Consider the following 22,781-nt stretch of genomic DNA (forward strand, 5'->3'; position numbering starts at 1 on the left):
CACAACAAATAAAAAGAAGTGAATAAGAGGATACATAACCAATAATAAAATTACGATATTGCGATCATAAAATTGTGGTGGAGAATTTTCAAATTATTAAACATATCACCAAAATTTATTGTATTAAATGCTCCAATGATTCATTAATTATATTATATCAATTTAATTTTGAAAATGTGGAATATTCCCTTTTGAAAATTCAATTCTTTAATTGACCTTCTCTAATCTAGTTAAATCTTTTCGGTATTTATTACAAATTATTTAATTGTTCAAAAAATTTATCAATTCTTCTTGACATCATTTTTTTAAAAATTTGAATTTCAAAAAAATAATTAATTATATTGTTTCAAAATTATCAATTCATTAATTGTTTTAATATTTGATATATATTAAAAAATAATTTAAGGAAAAATAAAAACTAAAATTTGAAAATAAAATTTGTTTTAACCAGAATTGATTATTTTCGAAAATTTGGAGGAGTTAAAAATAATATGATTTTAAACTAATATCATTTTCTCAGAAAAAGAACTAATATCCTTACTTTGATAGTTTTCATAAGTAATACTTATGTTTATTCTTAAAAAAAAGAGTTTACTTGTAAATGTATCAAAACATAAAATAACTGAAGTTACGGGTTTCAAAATAATTTTTTTATGTTGATATAATAGTAATTTTATAAACTTTTTTTTCCAAATTATTAATTTATTGTGGATGTGGTTTCATAGATATTATTGAACTTAGCATTTAATGTGACAAAAAAAGTGGAAATAGATTTTTTTGTTTTGGAGGGAAAATTAATTATTTAGGAGTGGACATGAGGCATAGGTCTTCTAGAAGAAAACCTTCTTTTCATATATATATATATATATATATATAGATATATATATATATATATAAATAAATTACAATTACATCCTAATAGGATTAACTACCCAAATATCAAATATGTATCACTTGAATTAGTCAATAATCACCCATAAGTTTAGCACATTAGCTTCTCCCACGAATGGATCAAATGCAAATTGTTTCTCACTTTTCCAACAAGATAATCTCATGTATTCAAAGATAAATGTGAAGTTAAAACTTAAAACCACTAAATGAAGTAATAAGTCACATCAAGCCTTAACATGTACTCCCTCTAAAAAAAATGATAGAAAAGAAGAAATTCAAGGAATCAAAGAATATAAGCATACATAGATTACTATCGAGTGACAACTAATATCAAGTACAAATCACAAAGTAATAAACATAAACTCTAAATGACAAAGAAAACTTTCTACACATTGGAATTTAGCTAAACAAAATCAAGATAATAGCTTTCAAGTCCCTGCTCCTCTTATGGATAATAAAAAAGGATCAAATAATGCAGGATGCAGAAAAAAGAATCCTGTTGTTGAAGAAGTGAATGGAAGAGAAGAGATGTTCATGTTGCTTTGCAACTATCTATCTTCCCTGAACAAGGCCACTGAATACTTGGCTATTCCCAGCTAGAGTGGCTTCCCACTCAACAGTAGAAAGGAGAATCTGTGAGAGAGAAATCACAATCTGCTTCATATCAGGTCGTAAGATTGGATCATCGTCCACGCATTGCTTTGCCAGCATGGCCATCTACGCACAGCAAGTAACACACCAAAATAACAAAAGAAGAATGAGACTCAACAGTTATTGGATAAAAAATGTTCTCTGGATTAAAGCATAAGAAAAATGGGTGAAAATGGAGAAACTAACTTGCCTTAAATACACAATCATGGGGAAACAGATTCATCATATTTGGATCAATATAATCTCTCACGCCTGACATGCTCATGGAATCAGGTGAGTTCCTAAGAGCTGCCAACATCTGCAATTTGACAAACGTTAAGGCAATACCACAGGAAATAGCTGCAACTCAAAAAAACAAAGGAATTTGTCATAAATTAAACAATGAGAAATGTAGATATTTAAGAAAGTACAAAACCAACAACTAATACAGAGAATAGCACATAAGCTGCAGTCAAGCTTTGAATAAAAGATGCAATGCATCAGAAAAGCAGAGAAGTATTTAATAAATCCTCATCATGTTTAATAAGTTCACTGTGAAAATATATTACTAATATAGAATTATAGATCTGATTTGGTGACTTTCCAGACATTGCAATATTTTCTGATGAGCAAAGGCAGAACTGGATGCATATAGAACAGTTATTCATAATGACGTCTCATAAGCAGAACTTACTACTGAAGCCAGTGAACGTCTTTCCGGATTTTTTGTCACTGTGCCTTCTGTTCGAATGATGGCCTCCTTTCCTGATATAATCTCAAAAAGGACAACACCAAATGCATATACATCACTTTTGGTAGTTGCAAGGCCATTACTCAAGTATCTGCAAAATATTAGAGATAAAATTAGTTTTTTTTCATGTAGGAGGAATAAATTTGAGGAAAAAAAAAAGTCAGGATATTAATTACTCTGGAGCAAGATATCCATATGTACCAACAACTTTGGTAGTTGATACTTCTCCTTCATTTGTTTTCCCAACAAGTTTTGCTAATCCAAAATCTGAAATCTGCACAAATAGAGGGAAATCAGCAACAAATGACAATCAACCAGTGTAATAAAACAATTTAAAATGATCAGTCTATACATTTATTACTACCTTTGCTCTAAAGGAAGCATCCAGTAAAATGTTGCTTGTCTTGATATCACGGTGGACATAATGAGTTTTTGTGTGTTCATGAATGTATTCAAGGCCCCTTGCAGCGTCAAGTGCGATCTGCACCCTCATGATCCAAGAAAGAGGGGAATGCCCTACAAGCAAGACAAAAAATGTCATGAACTATATATATTGGTAGCTTTCTCATGCAATGCAACATTGAACTCGAGTATTTCAACACAACAAATTGCGATATAGTGAAATATCAGCTAGAACCAACAGAATCTGAATCCGCTTGATAGTCTCTGAATGGCCCCAAACAAAAGATGTCTAAAATGCAAGCAATTGTAGATAATCAATTGGTCATGGTAAAAAATTGTAGTTTATTAGTTGGCTGGATGAACCTGGACAGTTGATTGGCATTTGCAGTTGATTGTCTAAAATGCTCTCTGATTGGCATTTGCATCCCCTGATAAATGCGGAATGTATTTATGTCTCCACACTTACAAAGTGCGGAATGCCTTTTCAGACCTGTGAAAATACTGCCACACATACAAGTGCGGAATGTATTCATGTTTCCACACTTACAAGTGCAGAATGTATTCATGTTTCCACACTTACAAGTGCAGAATGTATTCATGTCTCCACACTTACAAAGTGCGGAACGCATTTTCAGACCTGTGAAAATATTTCCGCACTTACAAGTGCGGAATGTATTCATATCTCCACACTTACAAAGTGCGGAATGCATTTTCAGACATGTGAAAATATTTTCACACTTACAAAGTGAGGAATGAAAATTTTCACAGAGGTATTTTTGGAATGGGGATGGCATGAAAATGCATTGGGGTGGTATTAAAACCAACACCCAAAATTATTTATGTTTCAAAAGAGTGCCCTTAAAATAAATGGTAGTATGAGACTGTACCCCACTGTTGGGGGGGAAATCCGAAATGCCATTTTTCTTATTGCATAGTATCACATTTGATCACAAGAACTGGGGAAAATGATTTAAGCAGTTAATTTCAATAATTGCACTAAAGAAAGCATTTTATTAAAGTTTCAAAAATTTAAGATCTATATCTAAATTTACAAGCACCAGGTCAACACACATAGTAGTGATTAATAATTCACAGACCAAAGCATGGATGCATTATCTTACCCTTATTTTGAGGATCATGCAAATGGCTTCTGAGTGAACCCTTTTGAGCATATTCATAAACTAGGAAAAACTCATCATGACTTGCTGCATAGCCAATCAATTCTACCTTGATAAAAGTAATAAAAAATACAAGTCAGACTTGTGAAATGCACCATGCAATTGGCTCCAAAATCAACACATATTAGTTATTCTGATCTAAAAAGAAATTACCAGATTAGCATGATGAACCTTGCACAGAACTTTTATCTCTGCCATAAATTCTTTTGTTTTTGTAGCAGTCATTCTTTTAATAGCAACTTCCTACAAGGATTCAAGTAAACATGGTATGAGAAACATGCCTACTTTATACTATATAAAACATGAAGTATACAGCAACAAACCTGGTCACGAAGGAGGCAATAGTAAACAGATCCATATGTTCCATGCCCAAGTAGATTTGAATCAGAGAATCCATCAGTTGAGGGGAAAATCTCATCGTATGTAAAAACTACAGGCTTATCCATGTCAAATATGTCAGGCCCCAAAGCTGCAATAGCAGACGTAACCAAATTATGCATAAACTCTTATTATATATGACAAATCATTAATACCGGTATTCAGAGTATAATAAAACCAACAGTTATATATCCAAGTTCAAAGAATTTCACATATTTTGGGGGTTGGACTGATAATACATATTCATGAATAATATTCAGAATCTAAAACTACGAGTTAGTTGCAAGTTGATAATGATGCATCTTTCCTTTGATTTTGCATCATAAAGATGTAAGAGTAAAATTACCGTCTAGTTTATGTATAATCAATTTGATAGCCAGAATGAAACTGAATGCAAGCTATACTATACCCTGATAGACGATCAAAGCTTTCTAAATCTAATATTCATGTATTAAAAAGTACAGGTCTTACCAACAGAATTAAAACATACATATTTATGCACACTAACTATATTGGAGAGACTGTGCGACCACCAATCATGTTTTTAAAGGAATATTTGAACAAATAATAAAATCACAAAAAAAAAATATGCTTTAGTTAAAAAAATATGTTGGTAAAAGTTTGTAAATTTTTCAAAGAAAAAAACATAAACCTCAAAATTCTGTTTTTAGTACTTCTCTCCCTCCCTCAAAATAGTAGTATCGGATAAAAGCTCTCAGAAAAAGATATACCATAAAAGAGCCTTTTTTTAAAGTTGAAATAAGCATACCCAAGAACAAAATTAACATGAAAACTAGATGCCAATGAATGTTCTGACTGAAACACTACCAACTTGCATCATCTACCAACAGCTTCCATGCACTGACGGATACAGAACTTCAAAACCTAAATCCTCAAAATTTTGAATAACATAACAGCACTCAGAATTTTGAGGATTTATCAAACACAAATCCTCAGAATTGTGCACTTGTTTTCTTGCTTGTGATTGTAACTATGCATATTCATGTTAAAAACAGATACATGCAAAAATGATTACTACAAGCTGCAACCCAGAGGTACAATACACAACTTGAGAATCTAATAAGAAGTTAGTTACTTGAAGCTTTGGGAATGGTAATCGTGTGATTGCTGGATTCACCATCTTTTTGCTTCTGGCCTACATGTTTGCCACAGATGTACCTTCCGGAACCACAAAAGAAACTTGGATTCCGAAGAATATGGAATTTATGAGAGATCTTTCCGTCAGCATCTTTTTCATGACTTCTGGCTTCACCAAAACAACTTGATGATCTCATACAAACACAGAGCATTACGCTTAATATTATCAGAAAAAGACCAACTCCTAGACCCCCAATAATCCATCCATATGGTACATGAGCCTTATGATCGACTTGATCACCTGTGATAAAAACATGGATAGATTAAATAAATAAAGAGAACATTCTATTATTGCACAGATAACTAGAAACATTCTATGTAGGCTCAGTATTTATATGAAAAATACCCCCAAAAGAATAAAATTAAAATTAAGAAAATTAGTGGATGAAGAAGCAAAAGAAAAATATATATATGGGTGATTCTAAGATGAGTAAATTAGTGTTGCAATTCATTAAATAATGGACAATGATCAGTAACTCGAAGCAGAAGTCATCAAAATAAAATTAGTAGCAGCGGCTGCGGCTACATGATAATATCATTTTTTTTACTCATTTTCATAATCATTTAATTTGCTTAGCAAGATGTAAACAAGACTTTGTAGCATCCCCAGACCACTCTACCACCTAAGCCAAACCCAAGACTACTTATATATCATCTGTCATAAGTAAGCTTCATATAACTATTTGTCTTTTTGTTTCATTTCATAGCCGCAAAATGTGTCTCCTCCAAAGAGATCTACATGGCAGTTACAAGAAGCTCATCACTTCAATTTACAATTAAGCCATTAAAATAACTTTTATTCATTTGAAGCCAACTGGTATAAACTTGAGCATAGGCATCAGCATGATAAATTTTTCTCTGGAATTTGAATTTTCAAAACAAACAGTTTAAACTAAAAGCACAAGAACAAGATAAAGATAGTATGCCTGAAACCCTTTTTTTTTCTTCTGCAACAAACTACACACTAAAACCTAAATGAAAAAAGAAATCATTTTCCTTTTAATAGCATATGTTGATCAATACCTGAAAAATTATCAACAGATGGGGTAGGAACAGGAGCTGGTGGAGAAGCATTCTTCAGGGGATAAGGATCACCAGGAACTGCAATGCAGTGAAATAATTCAAGTTGTGGTCAGGGAATATTATTGTGTTTCACAAATACAACAGGAAGATTGGTTCCTCATTAATTAATGATCAGGGAATACAAACAATCCGTTGCATGTAAAACATTGGTGCAGTGGATATAGGTTCATACTAAGCAGTTTCAGCTGGGTCAGTTCAATAAAGTGAACATTGTTTGACTCTGACTTTCCCAAATAAAACTGCATTAAAGAATATATAACAAATGCACCTCCCTTAGAGGAGCTAATCCTATTTGTTTCCATGTAAAGTAAATAAACTATAACCCAGAGATAATGTTCCTTGACTTAGCTCCCCTATGTCTTAGACAATTTGACAATACATCAACATAGAAAACGGGATATTCTTCAGTTTTAACTCAGCACGGAGAGACTAGCATAAACCACTCTAACAACAAATTGCTAGAAAGATCATACTACACTTTGCAAGTTGATTTAATATCAAAATTCATCTTATTTGGAAATGGAATGCAATACCCATCAAGGGCAAGAGAAGGTACAAAAAAGCCTTAGGTTTAAAAACATAGATGTCTGCAATCCTTCAATCCAGTTCCTTGTCTAAGTGATCAATGCACAAAAGTTAATCAATTTTCTGCTTTAAAATTATACCAGTTGATATGAGGTATTTCCCATACGTGTATGAGTTTCTCAACACATTAAATGCTACCACTGAAGACAACCTAGATTTTCCCAATTCCTAACCACCTATTTGAAATATGTTGTGCTTGATAATTAGTTTGTTGCCTGTACTCATAATCTTTACATATATATGATTTGCTAACTTCTTCATACCATGTCTTGAAGTTCCAATTAATCACGGGGAAGCTCCTATTTCCAATCCTAGCATGTTTGGTTTCACTTTTAAATGCTTAAGGATCACTTCTCCTCCCACAAAAGCTAGCGTGTTTAGATTGACAGTGGGCGCAATCCAAAGCACAGTAATTCCATAAGCTACATTTTATAGCTTCTGCCTAGAAGACATTATGGAGCATCTAACCGCAGAACTCCCAACATGGAAATCTACCAGACTTCCAAACACACACTGTGATCAAAGAACACCTAAACTAGAATACTCAAAAAGCACTATATTCAGTCACTTCTCCCCAAATCCCAATTACAGAATCCTCATAAATTACTCTACTAAGTAAAGTGGGTGTTTGATTCAGCATTGAAAATGGATAAATTAGCGTATAAACTCGAAAAACTACTAAGTAAGTGGCTCATGATTTACGCAGTTTTGAGGGATAGATACACCATTGTACTAGTGCTTTCCAAACACAATATACAAGTAGGCCCCAATTCTCACATTCCACCCAGTTGTCCTAAAATGAACAATATCCCACTTCACAAAGCAATGCACAACTAAAGCATCCTCAACCAAAACTGAAAAGAACCAAAAACTCCCTCTCAAAAAGGTATGCACATACCTAAAAATCAATAACACATACAAGCACATTCCAAAAAAAGGATTGAAGAAGATTGCAAGGAAGGACTAACCCGAATTCATAGGTATGTAATAAAGTGAGCCCACAGTCACATTATCAGGATCACCAATGCCATTTACAGACTCAATGCTGCCCATACTAACCCCGAATCTGCTCGCCAGAGATTCGACACTATCCCCATCTGTCATCACATAACTCATCAGATAGTTCCAAAGTCCACTGGAACAGCCACAGAACAACCTCAGAGAGATAACAGCACCATTCCTTGCCCTCCTTGTGGTATTAGGAAGGATCACAAGCCCATCATAGGCATCCATTACCAAATCATACACCCACCCTTCATTAGATTTCACAGTGAAGGTGGTGTTAGACACATATTTCTTGATACCAGCAGCACAAGAACAATTCTTCCTGATGAACATGTAGTCCCAGCCATTGCCTTCAACAGTGATGTCACCAGGCAACACATCAAACATGCTCTGTATCTCCGCCAGTGTCTGCTTCGGTTGAGGCTTAAAGGCCATGAAAGAAGTGCAGACACGGCTTGTGTCCGTACAGTTCATGGGTTCCATAGGGTAAGAACTGGTTCTCTTGAAATGAATGAAAACCAGAAAAAGGAGGAGAAACTTCCATTGGGGTTTTGCTAAAGGAATCATTGCTTAGCAAAAATACTAACTTTCAGCAAAAGGGTCAAGGAAAATAGTGGAAAAACACGAGCTTGATGAAGCTATAGTGGAAGAAGGAGAAAAACAAAGGACGTAACTTGATCTAATTTTAAAGGAAAACAGAACACCCAAGTACACAAAGAATCCAGATTTATCAGAAACTAAAAACCAAAAGGCACAATCATGATTTTGACTCAGAGTTACAGCTCCATCCAGCTGAAAAGAACATGCTTTTTTGAGATGTCCCTTCAAGAGTTTGGTGAAAGATGACAAAATAGACTAATATAGGAAGCTACAAAACAAAGGAAAAACCAGGATCCTAGAATAATGGTTTGGATTGGAGAATGGAGTGGGGAAAAATAGGTATGTGTTGTGATAAATTTAGGAAGCTAGGTGAAGGAGTAGGTATGCTACTATGGGGGTTTGAATCTGAAGGGGAAGAGGAGAAGAAGAAAGGAATGAAGGGGTTGTAGACAGAGCATTTGTGAGTTGTACTCAGTCTGGTAAACTGCTTACTGAAGACAGTAAAAAGAGAAAGCGACATGCAAATTGGATTCTTTCAGAATCACTCACCTGGATTAGGAAGTGGGATATTTTTGTTTATGAAGAGATGTTTTGTCTTTTGACTCTAACACCCTTGCCCCAACTCAAAGAACATGATGTGTACTTGTGTAGGATATCATAATTAATGTGAGGTGAAGATAAACCACCATGAAATTAGGATGTCAATCGGTACGGGTGGATATGGATAGTATATACTCACCACCCGCTTCACATGTAAAAATTTATATATATATCCGCTCTATACCCACATGGAAATCCATTTAGTGGGTTTTAACCGAATTTTAAACTATTCGTGGATATCTATGGGCACCCGACACCCATGAAGATAAATGAATTCACATATATTTGTTCAAAAGAAAGTTATACTTAAATATAAAATTTAACGTTGGACTATACGGTCAATCAATGTGTAAAGGAAAATACTTCTTTTCTACTCTTTGTTGGGTCTAAGGGCTTCTTTTTACCATTACCATTGTATAAGTTTACTTGAAAGAGAACTATAACGCAAACACAAATTCATTAGATATTTAATATACATCTATGTATATACATATAAAATATATTTTAGTATTTTATATATCGGGTGGGTATCCGTGGGTATGGATACATCAATATCCGTACCCGCCCCATTAATAAATGGATAGTAAAAATATCCATGAAATAAATCCGTTGATACCCGTAGGCATGGGTAATTTTACCCATAGCGGGTTTTTATCCGCGGGTATCCACGGGTGTTCATTTTTTTTCATTTTGTTAAGAATAGTTATGTTCATTTTTTTTCTTTGAAGTGGATGCTGACTTTATCTACATTGAAATTAGGGAATATCCGAAGTTAACCTAACCTAATGATATGTTTGAAGGATTAAAAGTGTGTACACCTATTAGTTAACTTTATTTACGAAGTCATTCAATAAAATTATGGCACATCATAATAAATATTTTGTTTTAGTTAAAATTTCAAATAATAGTTAGTATTCTTTTTACTGATATGTTGTGATTCATTGTCGGCATAAGCTAACAATGCATGTCTTGAAAAATCTACTCTAATCATATTAAAAATCTTTTAACAAAAATAAGTTTATGTAAATAAATTTTCATGTCAAAATTATTTTAAGAAAAAATAAGTATGTTATAAATTAATTTTTATGTTGATATCTAAACCACAAAGATGTTTAAATCACCCAAGATTAATATTGGATAAAAAATTTATAGTCTAAGACGAACCAATGATATTTAAGATAAGTGGGTTAGAAGTTTCATATTTTATTTACTTGTTTATAAACAATACAATTTGTCTATAAGAATGGGTAAAGTCACCCTCATTGGTGATTTAGACAACCTTATAAAACAAAAAGAAACATTACCTAAATCAAGATAAAAGTGATATTTCTAACTAGATTCAATACGATTGATAGATAATTGAGCTCCTTAAATATGTAACTGATGGTTTAGTCTATGGGCAGTGTGTATAGAGAATAATTTGTGTAGAAATATCTACCTGTATTAATGTGATCTATCATATGTGACACTCATTTAACTCCAAAACGTTTGTTGCTTTAGAAATTCAAAATTATTATCACATCTTTTTCCATCTACACTCTCACTTAATATTATATCTCTCACCTATTACTTTTTAATTTCACATATCACAACTATCACAAATTACTTAACCAATAATTATATTTCTCTCTATTTAATATAACTTAACTTTAAATAAATGTGTTTTGATTAAATTATAAATCAATTAAGAATTTTTAAAGTGTGTGCATGACCCTTGAAAAACAATCATTTCAAAATTGAGGGAGTATATACTATTAAAACCATCATTGGAAAAAAAAATGAATATCGCCCAAACTTTTATTTAACTCTTATAAAAAGAGTAAGATTTTTCTTCTCGTTAATTCTTATAAATAGGACCGGAGTTAGTACACTAAAATGAATATGAATTGAATTAAGTTTCATTTATGATTTTTGCACAGACCCATAATCCCTAAATAAAATATTGTTTCATAATTTAAATTAGAATGTGAGGTAATTATCATTCTAAATATATAAATCTAGAGTAAAATCACTATAATAAGGTAGGTAATTCGATTACACTTTTACGTGTGTCTTAGAAAAATTTAGTTAATAACACATGTTAAAATATTGTTGGATATATAAGGTGATATAAGGTAATTTTACCTCATATCTACTTGGATAATTTAGACAAGTCATTAGAACGTGTATACAATACGATATAAAAATCAATAATGTTTGGTGTACATCTTTTAATCGTAAACACTTAGAGTGAAATAAAAAGATAAGAGAGATAAATGATTTTAGTGTGATGAAATGATTTGGATAAAAGAGATAGAAAAAAAAATTAAGGTGTATAAAAAATCTCATTATTGTTAAGTGAACCATTAGTAGTAAAAAAAAGTATTTATGGGATGAGGATAATATGGGAAATAAGCATGTCTACGGAAAAAGAAAGGCACTAGCAATGCTAATAATAGCTGGCAATAACAAGAAAAGTAAAAGGACAGTTTTGGGTTTGGTGGTGGTTTCACGCAACAAAATGAATCTTTGAGCTTATTGTTTGACTCGACGAACCAAAATCAACACGGTCTACACAAATGTGATTCTCTTAAGTTGATTGTGAACAACTTTAGTAAAGTATGAATTACTCTTTGAGTTTCTTACTCTTTTCTTTCATGAAGTATAAGGGTTGGACTACCCCATGTACTTCCTTTAATACATTATTTTGCCTATAAAAAAAAATGAATTACTCTTAGAGCATCTCAAATGCTAGTTTTTAGTTCTTAACATTATTCATGTGGTCTCGTACTGCCACATGTACTTAAGCAATTCTTTCCAGATTTTATTCAAACTATGAGTTCTTAGTTCTTACTCCATCTGTTCCTATTTAACTGTCCACTTTGAGTGAAGACACACATATTAAAGGTGTGATTAATTTTGTTGATTTTTAAAAAAAAAGTGAAGATTATTTTTCTATTTTACCCTTTAAAGTATGTGTTATCTCTCCTCATTTATTGTACTGACAAGGACATTTGTTGTAAAAACATCATTTAATACTCTCTTGAAATGCTAAGTGGACAGTTAAATAGGAACAAAAAATTTCTTCAAAATGGACAGTTAAATAGGAACAGGGGGAGTAGTTTCTTAGCACTATTTATCCGGTCCCACAATACCATTATATTAATATTTTTAGGCTTAAAGGGTCCAAAGGCCCCTGAGATTACAAAGGGAATCAAATCCAGGACCTGGAAAATTTTCGCATCAAATTGAGTCCCTAAGAAAATTTTTTTAATTCAATTAAGGACAAAGTGTGTCTGATGCTGAAGTGGCTTCAATTTTAGCCTACTCAGCTTTTCCACGTGGCATTTTAATTTTTTTTTAATTGAAAAATTTCCTAAAACTTAATTTTTTAAATCCAACTCATATATTAAAGCATAAATAAAAAATAAAAAACTTAATAAAATCTCTAATGTAAATAAAAACCTAAATCTAAAAATAAAACAAAACACTCTCTGCAACCTTCCTCACCTCTTCAACCCCCACCATTGAAAACCCATAACCACACCAAAAATTCAGATTCCAGAAACAAGACCCCAACCCACCTCAACACCTCCAAACCCACGCACCACCACTATCTACCCACCCCAAATTTCATCTTCTTTAGCCAGCAATCAGCAAAACTGAAACCCACCCCAACCACCACACCCAACCCTTTTTTGCTGCCATTGCCAAACCCAAGCTCTCCTTGCTGCACCTTTGCCATCTCCTTGCATCAATTTGTCCGGATATGCTTCGATCTAGACTGGATCTAGGTTGGTGAGGTGAGACTGAACTCGGATTTGCATGTGGATTGAGGGTGGTGGGGTTCTGGTTGTCTGGGTTTGTTGGGTGGGTGAGGGTGGGGAAGAAGAAGAAGAAGAAGAAGAAGAAGAAGAAGAAGAATGAGTTTTTTGGGAGTTGAGGAAGAAGATAACAGTTGTTGGGGTGAGGATGAAGATTTGTGAATTGTTAGTGAAACCCTAGATCTGTGTTGTTTGATGTTGAAGGGATTGTTAATTTCTTGTTGGGTTTGATGTTTTTTGTTATTATTAGATTAGGTTATTATTTAGGTAATTATTTAGTTAAGGGATTTTATTTAAATTAGGGATTTATTAAGTTTTTAATTTTTTTCTACTTAAATAAATGAGTTGGAATTAAAAAAATAATTTTTAAATTAAAAAATAATTATAAAAGCCACGTGGTAAAAGTGACTAGGACAAAATTGAGCTGTGGCAACATTTGGCCTTAATTGAATTAAAAAAAATTTCTTAGGGACTCAATTTGATGCGAAAATTTTTCAGGTCCTGGATTTGATTCCCTTTGTAATCTCAGGGGCCTTTGGACCCTTTAAGCCATATTTTTATTTTCATATAATTTTGATTTAAATTTAAATGCTAGTTCAATACTTAAATTAAATGAATGAGAGAAAAAAATTAATTTTTTATAGTAAGAACTCAAAACGTAAAACTTCTTATATAAGAAACTGGTTCTTATTTTTAAGAACTAAGAACTTCACGTCATCCCCTCCAATGGAGTTCTTAACTCAAAAATAAGAATTAAGAACCTTACATTGGAGATGCTCTTAGATGAATGTTTCTCTACATCGAAAGTGTAAGCATTCAGTCTCAAAAACAAGACTGTGGAAGTTAAGATCTGCGACCAACACCAAAACCCATCTGAACGGATCTTTAGTAATCATTGGGAAAAAGACCTCAATAACCGTTGCATTTGGTGTTGGCAACACCAGGAATTTGGTGCCCTTTGGTTTCTAAGATTTCAGGTATTTTTAAGCGGTTTATGTGGGAAATAAATGGTGGTTCATTATGTCTTGTCCTAATGCTTTCATTAGCGGGTCTATAAAGTGATTTTTCTCTAATAGGGTAGTGTTTGACCCAGTTTTTTTTTTACTTTTAAGTTACTTATAAGTTAAAGTTGGGTCAAACACAATTTTAGAAAAGTTCTAAAATTTTAAGTAGCTTATTTTTTATAACATGAAATAAATAGAAATAAGTAACTTTTAAGAAAAATATATTGAGAGGAGCTTTTAACTTATAAGTGACTTATGACTTATCCCGTATGTTTCTCATCTGTTCAAGGTCGTATATTCTTCGTTCAAGGAAAACAAAAGGTGCTGTCTCAGACTAGACTGTTTCTACCATGGACGAATCTAGGTCATTGCTCATGTCTACTCAAGATGAAACACCATCATCTTCTCAAGATGAGCGTTCTTCTAGTATGCAATCTTAGAGAGGAGATCGAAAACCCTCAAATATGGCCTCCAGATCGGCCTATGTAATCTTCTGGATTTAATCCAAGCCACCAACTATGTGAGGTGAGTCTGAGGAGTAGCGATTAAAGAGCAAGGAGTCTTAATCCTTAGGAGGAATCGCTGAGGGCGAAGGGCTTTGATTGCAATATAACCGTCAAGAGTAATAGGGTCTCCTGGAACAGCCTTTGTTTGGCACAAAGGATCAAATTGCAATTAAATGGAGGAGGGATCTGGAGTCATTATTTAGGTTGTTGCTTGCCAATTGATGCCGTGGGCTGAATTCATTGGTATTCTTATCAATTTATGATGACAGTAACGGTGTGCTGCGATTCAGTTTTCCTTGATGTCCAGGAGCAAAGACCTTTATGTTTTATTGAATATTTATCATTTGGGGTTGTCTTAGCTTCTTAGTGCCTTCCATCAAACCGGAAGTGTTGTGTGAATCTAAAGGAAATGAAGATGCATTGTGCATATGCCTTGTTATTAGTTTTAATCTTTGAAAAAAATCCTATAAGAGTGAAGATTTGGATGATGTATATTTAAATAAATTCAAATCTTTAAGAAAATTCACCAAACATCTTTTAACTTAAAAGTAACTTTTAAGCTATTGTTTTTTTAAAAATTGTCAAACAACTTCTACCTTTTTTTTAAGCTCTTATTTTAAGCTTTGACTTAAAAGTAACTTTTAAGTCATATCTTTGTGGCTAAAAAAAGCTACCATCCTACCAGGCAAGGATGTGTTTTTTTTGTTCAATACAAGGATGTGAGCTTTTTGTTTTTGGTCAAAGAAGGATGTGAGCTTTGAGTTCTGTTTATTATTCTTTTCGACTACTATGTTACCTATCCTAGTCCAAATTAACGACCAACAAAAACCCAGTCCAGTCCAAGGCATGTTCATGTCTAATACAAGCCCAAAAATAAAAAAGAAAGGCTAATGAACCATGTTCTATTTAATTTGATCGGTGAAAGTGTAGGGTTTAGCAGCTGTTACGTGGTTCATCATGTATCAAGCCTTTACAAGGCAATTCATTTTGTGACAATCAAATGAAGGAAAAAGAAACATGCATATTAATGATCGGCTGCTTTGCCCTAAGCAGGGTTGATCCCGACATTTTGGAAGCCCTGGGCAAATAATAAAAATGGACTCCTACCCTAATAAAGAGTAATATCTCTTGGAAATACAACTGTCAAAACCACTATGTTAGTACAAGTAACATAAACAGTTACTAACCACTAGACCAGCTAAAGTCATTAATAAGATCTTGAACATTAATTATTATAACTAAATTGTTTTTTTGGGGAAAGTTTAATGTGAATTTTTTTTTGGACCCCTTCTTTTTGGAGGCCTTGGGCATAGGCCCAGGGTCAGCCCTGTCCCTAAGACTAAATTAAAAACTGTGAAATTGTTCTCACAATTTGGTGATGTGAAAATCAAAGGTTTTCGAAAGAGTCTAGTTCCAAGAATGGAACATTAACTATTTTTTACCACTGTTATCGGCACGCAAGCAAGCAGTAAATTAAAGAGTAACTATTTTTTACCATTACTATCAACAAAAATTGAAACATTATGTATAATCCACTTGTTTTGTGCTGTGCTACAGGCTACAGCCCTAGGTGTTTGAATTGTAAAGGCAGCCATAGCCAAGAAACTCACCTGACCTCCCCCATCGTGATTCATCTCAGCTCACTCTTCCTTGGCATCATCGTCAAAACTGTGTGATCGTGATCGTGATCGTGATTGATTCGGAATGTTGCAAAGATGGAGGAAAGCAATCACTCCAATCTCCATCTTCAGATCTCACACTGGTACAAAATTTGCCAACGCCGGCACGCGCCACACCTACGCCAAGGTTGCAGCTGCGCCATTACCGACCATAGACGATGACAAACCTCAACAACCCCTGGTAACATTCATTTTCTTCCTCCATTATTACTTGCTTCAACTCTGTGAAATGAACTTGTTATCATTTTATGCTGCTGCTGCTTTTACATACAGGTTAACCTAGATAAAATGTTTTGGTCTAAGCCCTGTTCGCTTGCGCTGCCTCGCGATTCGCTGATGAGGGTTGAGGAACCGGATTATCAGGGCATCAAGCGGTTTTTTCTCAGACTTATGCTGTTTTATAGTAAGCAAAGCAGGTCGATTCGAGGGGCTAATGTTGTGTATCAAAGGATTATCTCGCAAGTTGATAAACCTCCCATTTATGAAGGTCCCATTTCCTCATTCCTATACCAAAATATTTCATATTTGCACCAATTACATGATATGATTATGATTATGATTATGCACGCCACGCGCAAAGACTTACATTAATGCCTTGGTCTTTTATCATTCTGATTGGGAGCTGGGAGTGTCCCCTAATTATTTAGGTTTACAACTGCAAGTACAACCGCAAGTACAACCGCAAGAACCAAAAGCCAGCGACAGTGGCTGGGGTGCGTGACCAGGGGTAGGGCAGGGGGCGTGAGAGAGCAAGTAGGACAAGGACAGTTAGGAGCAGTTATTTGTTAGTTATATGTTAGGGCCGTTAAGAGATGTTAATTAGTTGTCGTTACTCGTTAGTTATATGTCAGGGAAGTTAGGAGTGGTTATGTGTTAGTTATGTGCAGTTATGTTTTGTTAAACTGACTATGGGCAATTATAAATATAGGGAGTGTTAGAGATAGTTTAGGATATCAGGGAATTTTGTAGTAATTGGTAGGTAGAGAACTGGCTCTCGAGCATCTAGAATTTATGTGACTTATGAGGGGAAATTCTCTTGTTTCTATTTCAATCAATTCCAATCTCTTATGTACTTATCACATTTCCACCAATTCACTGTTCTAGGTTGGTTTGGGGTTGTGTAGTTTCACAATCATTGTGTATCATTTGTCTCAGTAGTTTGAATGAAGACTTTGATATGTTTCTCTGATATTTTACTTGTTAGACATCGGTGAGAAGCTGTAGCTTTTCCTCTCTGCTGTTTTTAATTCTTGCTGACTAGTATTTGGTGGATTTGTGCATGCAATTTTGAACATGAATTTCTCCTCCACGTGTATTATGGGACCCGAATTTTCACCTCACTTCCATCTGTTATATGGTTCAATCTTATTTTGCATTTTTTTTCTCTGGTGAATATTTTTAGAGATTTAAGAGATAGTTGTCCAAGTGCCTATGTGTTATGTATTACTTCGGTTGATAATGTTTATTTTTATTTCAGAATATATTTTCTGATTACAAGAGATTTTGATTAAACTAAAATATGTAATTTTGTGGCCATTTGGTGTATTGAATTTGTTGTATTGAATTGCGAAGATGTTATTTCCTCTTTTTGATTTTATCATCTCACCTTTTAAGTTCCAAGTATCTAAGGAAAGACAAGTGAATTCTTGCTTGATAGGAAAAGTTTCACTTTGTCAACCTTGGTGTGTCTCAGGTGTCTGGATATACCACTTTCTCAGATTAGCTGTTTGCAGTTAGAGTCAGTCAACTAATTATTGTGTAGAGTGAGTTTGATTTGGAAAAGTGATTGTCAAAATAGTGTTAGGTATTGTCACCCTAAACCAAACTCTTCTGCTTGCAGCGTTTAACCTGGAGAAAACATTCAAAACGACATACTCTTTACTTATTCTACATATGTGGTTATGCTTGCGTCGCTTAAAGCAAGAGGGAAACGAGGGTGTTGAATTTGGGCAGTACCTTTATGAGATTTACAATCATGATGTGGAGCTAAGAGTGTCCAAAGCTGGAGTGAGTATAAAAGATATCATATTTTTACCTTGAATTCCATTTTTACATGTTTCCCTCAAGTTTGAGGACATGTAGGACTTAGTCTCTATTGGTGAATTATGCTCATTTAATTTGAAATTGCAGGTTAACCTACTATTGGCTAAGTGGATGAAGGATCTCGAGAAGATCTTTTATGGGAACATTGTTGCTTATGATACTGCCCTGCTTCCGGAAGCTAAACCAGTTGATTTCTCAAATGTTATTTGGAGGTAGGTTTTAATCTGAATTCAGTCCTCTTCACTCTTCTTTATACACCTGCTGACAGTTGGAAACTTTTAATCATTTCTTTCTCTGTTTATCTCTGTTTTGGATATTGGGCCAGTGAAGACAAAGTTCTACTGCCTACTTTCTTTAGAAGTCAGTTTTGCTTTATTCGTGGTTTATCCTTATCTTTGGTTTTTATTTTTATTTTCAGGAATATATTCTCTGATGATGGTTCTTCAACACCAGATGCTGCTGCATCTAAATCAGTGCATGTATGTCTTCTATGTGATGCAATACTTTTAATTATATTTGAAAAAAAATATTGTGCGTGACTTTTCTAATAGCATGCTTTTGGGAATGTGATCATTCCTGAATAGTCAAGATAAGCCTAGATATTGGACCCAGGGATAACTGGTAAATAAAGTCATGCAACCTATTAACCATTCACCATTCAAGTTAATTTGTTTACCTGACCATTTCCTTTGCTTTGATTAACATTTTGGCTTGGCTTTACTTTTCAAGGATTTTGGCATTTATAATTGGTATCTTTTGACATATTACCGTTATATTGGAGTGTATTTGCCAAAGTAGGGAGCATGTCGTGATGACTTTCATGAAGTATTTTTTTTAAATGTGACTTTCATGAAGTAGATACAACTGAGTGTAGGATTTTTTCTGTTGCTAGAGCTTCCTGTTGTTTGTATTGATTGCTGATTTGCCTCTTTCTAGAACTGTTTCAAAAAATTACATTTTTCAGCCTATTGAACTCCTGGTCATCACCATCTTCCTTTCCCTTGTTTCCATTGCCTTTCATTTTACAATTTAATACCTCATGCTTTCTGTTCTTTCCACACTGTTTCCTTATTTCTCTCATTTATATTGTATACATACACATTGATACTGAATTTTAATTTTTTTTACAGGCAATGGCCAGGTATGCTCGCCGCGAAGTAAGTTGCATGACTTTAACAGGTAATTCCTGTGTGTTTCTATGTGTGTTATACTGTTGATCTGGACAAAAAATGATTGGCTAATGCTTGCTGCTGTAAACCTGGTGCTAAAGTGAGCTGAAAAGCTCCCTATTACTCTACATGAGTCTTGTTTGAAAACCTGCCCTTAAGAAGTGTTTCAATGTCACAGATAGAAGTATATTTTGCAAGAAACTCAGCTTTAATGTTTATATAAAATTTTGATCAATTTTCCTAGTTTCATAGAAGTTTTTCAATTATTTATAACCATATGCCAGTTATCTATACATATCTAAACTTTCTAACATTACTATTTCATGGACTTCATCCCCACTCTTAGCTAGACAATTTTCAACCTGCATAATTGTATCCTTCTTTTCTTGCGTCTATGATGACTTTGTTGAGAAGCATACAGAGTTTCCATCAAGTCATTAAATATTTAAATCATGTCACTTCTGACGTCTTAAAGACAGTTATTTTGAACTCAAATACTTCCTCCATGGTAGTTTTTAACTGTGGAACTATGAAAGAATTCTGAAGATTATATGGATATGTTATCTTTTCTTTTAATGTTGTGGTCTAATAAGTCATGAAATTTGAATTGGCAGATAAAGAAGCACTATATTCAGGGAATTTCATGTTTACCTCTTTGAAGAAAGAGATCAGAAGCGGAGCAGAGAGTGAATGATTAGTAATGATTTCTAAATTCAGGATGAAGTAAATTGCAAATACACGCCGTTCTTTCTTTCGTTACAAAAAAATTGTTCAATAATTATGATAACAGGTTGTGTCTTCCATTACGCTTTATGCTTGCTTAGCTTAGTGTATGAGAAACTAGAATCTTCATACCTTTAAAACAAGAAAAGAAAAGCGCACAAGTGAATGAAAAATATTGTCACTTCTCTTTCTTATCCTTACTTAATGTTGACAGCTTCAATTATCTGCTTCAGTTTTGTGACACATTACAACACAGATTACAAGTTTACAACCCAGTGCAATATCAACTACTACTATAAAGTGCCTTTCCTTTTCTGTTTCTCATAAGCTCAAATTATTGTAAAAAATGGGGGCTTTTGTGCTTAAGTAATATCAGTAAGTTGGACATTTGGTATGCGACTGTTGTTTAAATTATCCATTACTTTGTATTTTATAGTTAAAGTTATAGTGACAAATTACACAACAACTTGTATGATTTTCTTGCCTTGTCTATGTCAAGAGCTTCAATGCCATCTTTCTCTATAGCACCTTACTCTATGATACCATCTAACAGCCTCCGGTCACTTTCCTGCTTTATCAGCAGCATCCCCTTGTCAGTGAACTTGTGTTTCATCGATGCTAGAAGTTGTCATACATTCAAGCACAAATTATTCATGACCCTCTTTCAGTCTTTCTTGCGCTCGAAGTGGTCTAGACATTTTATGTGAAATTCTGTAATTATAACCCCAGGTTGATGTTTGATAATTTTTTTCTTAACATGTTACATGAAATGAAACAGCACTTGCACTCTTCAATTATATCTTAAGTCCTGAGAATATTATAAACTAAACATCAGTATATTGCGAGCTTGTGAATTTGTCAACAAATAATGGGGATATATGAAATCCATGAGGACACATTTTGGGAATAGAAAAAAACATAGAAAAAGAAGGAATATTGCTAGTTGTGTACTATTATCTTTAACAGGATTTGTGAATGTCTCAGCTTCTATTTGGAGTGATGTTTATTACCATCGCTAGGTAGTCCAACTTAACGTTGGTCAAAGATATCTTGAATTTGGTTTCAAAATCCGTCACTACAGCGACGGAAATTTTTTCGTCACTAAAATCAGTTGCTAAACACCTAATTTCTGGTAGCATGCGTTGTGGGTATACCTTAATAAAATTAAATGAGCATTTTGAAGGGATGGATACTTTTCTCCTTCCTTGCTTCGCCTCCTTTACCACCCGTTTCTTTACAACCTTTTCTCCTTACTTTATAACCATCTAATCCTGCTTTATATAGGTACTTGTTATTTAGTTGAGAATTTCTTACCATGAGTGACTCCTATGATCCAAATCCCTTTCTAATACTCTTTCTTTCATTTGTTCATGTTGGGTACACTAAATTATATAGGTCTCACTTCTAATAGGGTGATACACAAATTCAATCAATAATTAAGAGAATGTTGGAAAAGAAAATGTTAAAGTGAGTTTTGATATCACTCCACATACAACTAGTGTTGTGAAACAAATTTTGTAATGGGCCAATGCCTAGCCCACCCACCCTCCAGCAGATCTTTTGTCCGACATAAAGCATGAAAAAGACAGAGCCCCAATTGGTGTTTATGTGAAGTGCTCCAACTACTATGGATCCAAAAAAAAAGTGCCCGGCTACCTAAAAAAACATGAGGTATTTTTATATAATTTAAAAAGAATCCTAAAATGCATTTTAGTCAAAACACACTTTTGTTTTAACAACAAAACACACTCTTTATCACACCTTTAGGCGTTTATATTTCAAGAACTTGAAGTTTAATTCATTTTACTTTTTGAAACTGGTAACTTTAAAACTTTAAATCACAATTTAAATTGCATTTTTATAACTAAGTTCTGGAATTGAAAGTCATTTTTATTTTTAGAACTTAAACTTTCACAAGTGTAACTTTCTTTTATTTTGAAAATTTTAAGCACTAAATCTCCAATGTCACGGTCATGTGCAAACATTTTGGCGAAAATGTTAAAGTGGCCTTTTTTTAACAAGAATTTTTTAAAAGGGCTTAAATAAAATACTAAATAAATATAAATAAACTGAACCCTAAAGTCTAAAATATATTTTAGAAAAGGATTATTGATGAACAGAACTACAGAAGTACAGACCAATAGAACCTGAAAAGCATGCAGACTGCAGAGTCACAAAGAGATTAGTGAAATAAATCGTTCCACCAATCCACCGCCACGAGATAGAGATGAAAGGCGCCTGTGGTTTGTAAGCTTTTAGAATTTAAAAGATCAATTGGTTCCAAGCTTTTAACCTTCAAGAGAATAGAGATGAAGAAAAGGAAATGAGGAGAATTTTTTTTTGTAAACCACGAGGAGCAGGAGCGTAAACGTTTGTAGTCTAAAGCAAGGAGAGAGTGAAAGATTAAGAGAAAATTGGAATAAATTAAGGAATAAAAGGAATTTATATTTTAGGATAAATAAATATTTTAAATTATATTAATGGTGATATTAAATAATTTTAAAAGAGATGATATTGATGTAACTTATTTTCAAAAATAATACTAGTGTTTTTTTACCCGCGCGTTGCACGGGGAATATGTCTATTGTATTTG

The 22,781-nt window shown here is 33.6% G+C and overlaps 2 protein-coding genes across 2 annotated transcripts; one reads left to right on the forward strand and one right to left on the reverse strand.

The window, feature by feature from the left end:
• Positions 1–1,171: 1,171 nt before the first annotated feature.
• LOC130745966 (lysM domain receptor-like kinase 3) lies at positions 1,172–9,202 on the reverse strand. The gene is made up of 11 exons (XM_057598429.1): positions 8,025–9,202; positions 6,412–6,489; positions 5,327–5,629; positions 4,176–4,321; positions 4,006–4,095; positions 3,796–3,901; positions 2,637–2,788; positions 2,449–2,546; positions 2,216–2,363; positions 1,733–1,840; positions 1,172–1,608 (listed from the first exon to the last, which is right to left on the reverse strand). The coding sequence occupies exons 1-11, from the start codon at positions 8,626–8,628 to the stop codon at positions 1,444–1,446; spliced, it is 1,998 nt and encodes a 665-aa protein (XP_057454412.1). The 5' UTR covers positions 8,629–9,202; the 3' UTR covers positions 1,172–1,443.
• A 6,913-nt stretch (positions 9,203–16,115) lies between these two features.
• LOC130745967 (uncharacterized) lies at positions 16,116–20,388 on the forward strand. Its single transcript, XM_057598430.1, has 7 exons — positions 16,116–16,434; positions 16,527–16,740; positions 18,094–18,260; positions 18,384–18,508; positions 18,715–18,775; positions 19,427–19,475; positions 20,080–20,388. Exons 1-7 carry the CDS (start codon positions 16,279–16,281, stop codon positions 20,157–20,159), a joined length of 852 nt encoding a protein of 283 aa, XP_057454413.1. The 5' UTR covers positions 16,116–16,278; the 3' UTR covers positions 20,160–20,388.
• The last annotated feature ends 2,393 nt before the right edge of the window (positions 20,389–22,781 follow it).

The sequence above is a fragment of the Lotus japonicus genome, chromosome 3 (genome assembly GCF_012489685.1).
Source record: "Lotus japonicus ecotype B-129 chromosome 3, LjGifu_v1.2".
NCBI lineage: Eukaryota > Viridiplantae > Streptophyta > Magnoliopsida > Fabales > Fabaceae > Lotus > Lotus japonicus.

Coding starts and splice junctions, on each gene's coding strand:
- LOC130745966 (XM_057598429.1), bottom strand. CDS start 8,628: ATGATTCCTTTAGCAAAACCCCAATGGAAGTTTCTCCTCCTTTTTCTG. Junction 2,789..3,795: donor GCATGATCCTCAAAATAAGG/GTAAGATAATGC, acceptor TCTTGCTTGTAG/GGCATTCCCCTCTTTCTTGG. Junction 2,364..2,448: donor TATGGATATCTTGCTCCAGA/GTAATTAATATC, acceptor AATATTTTGCAG/ATACTTGAGTAATGGCCTTG.
- LOC130745967 (XM_057598430.1), top strand. CDS start 16,279: ATGTTGCAAAGATGGAGGAAAGCAATCACTCCAATCTCCATCTTCAGA. Junction 16,435..16,526: donor ACAAACCTCAACAACCCCTG/GTAACATTCATT, acceptor TTTTACATACAG/GTTAACCTAGATAAAATGTT. Junction 19,476..20,079: donor AAGTTGCATGACTTTAACAG/GTAATTCCTGTG, acceptor TTGAATTGGCAG/ATAAAGAAGCACTATATTCA.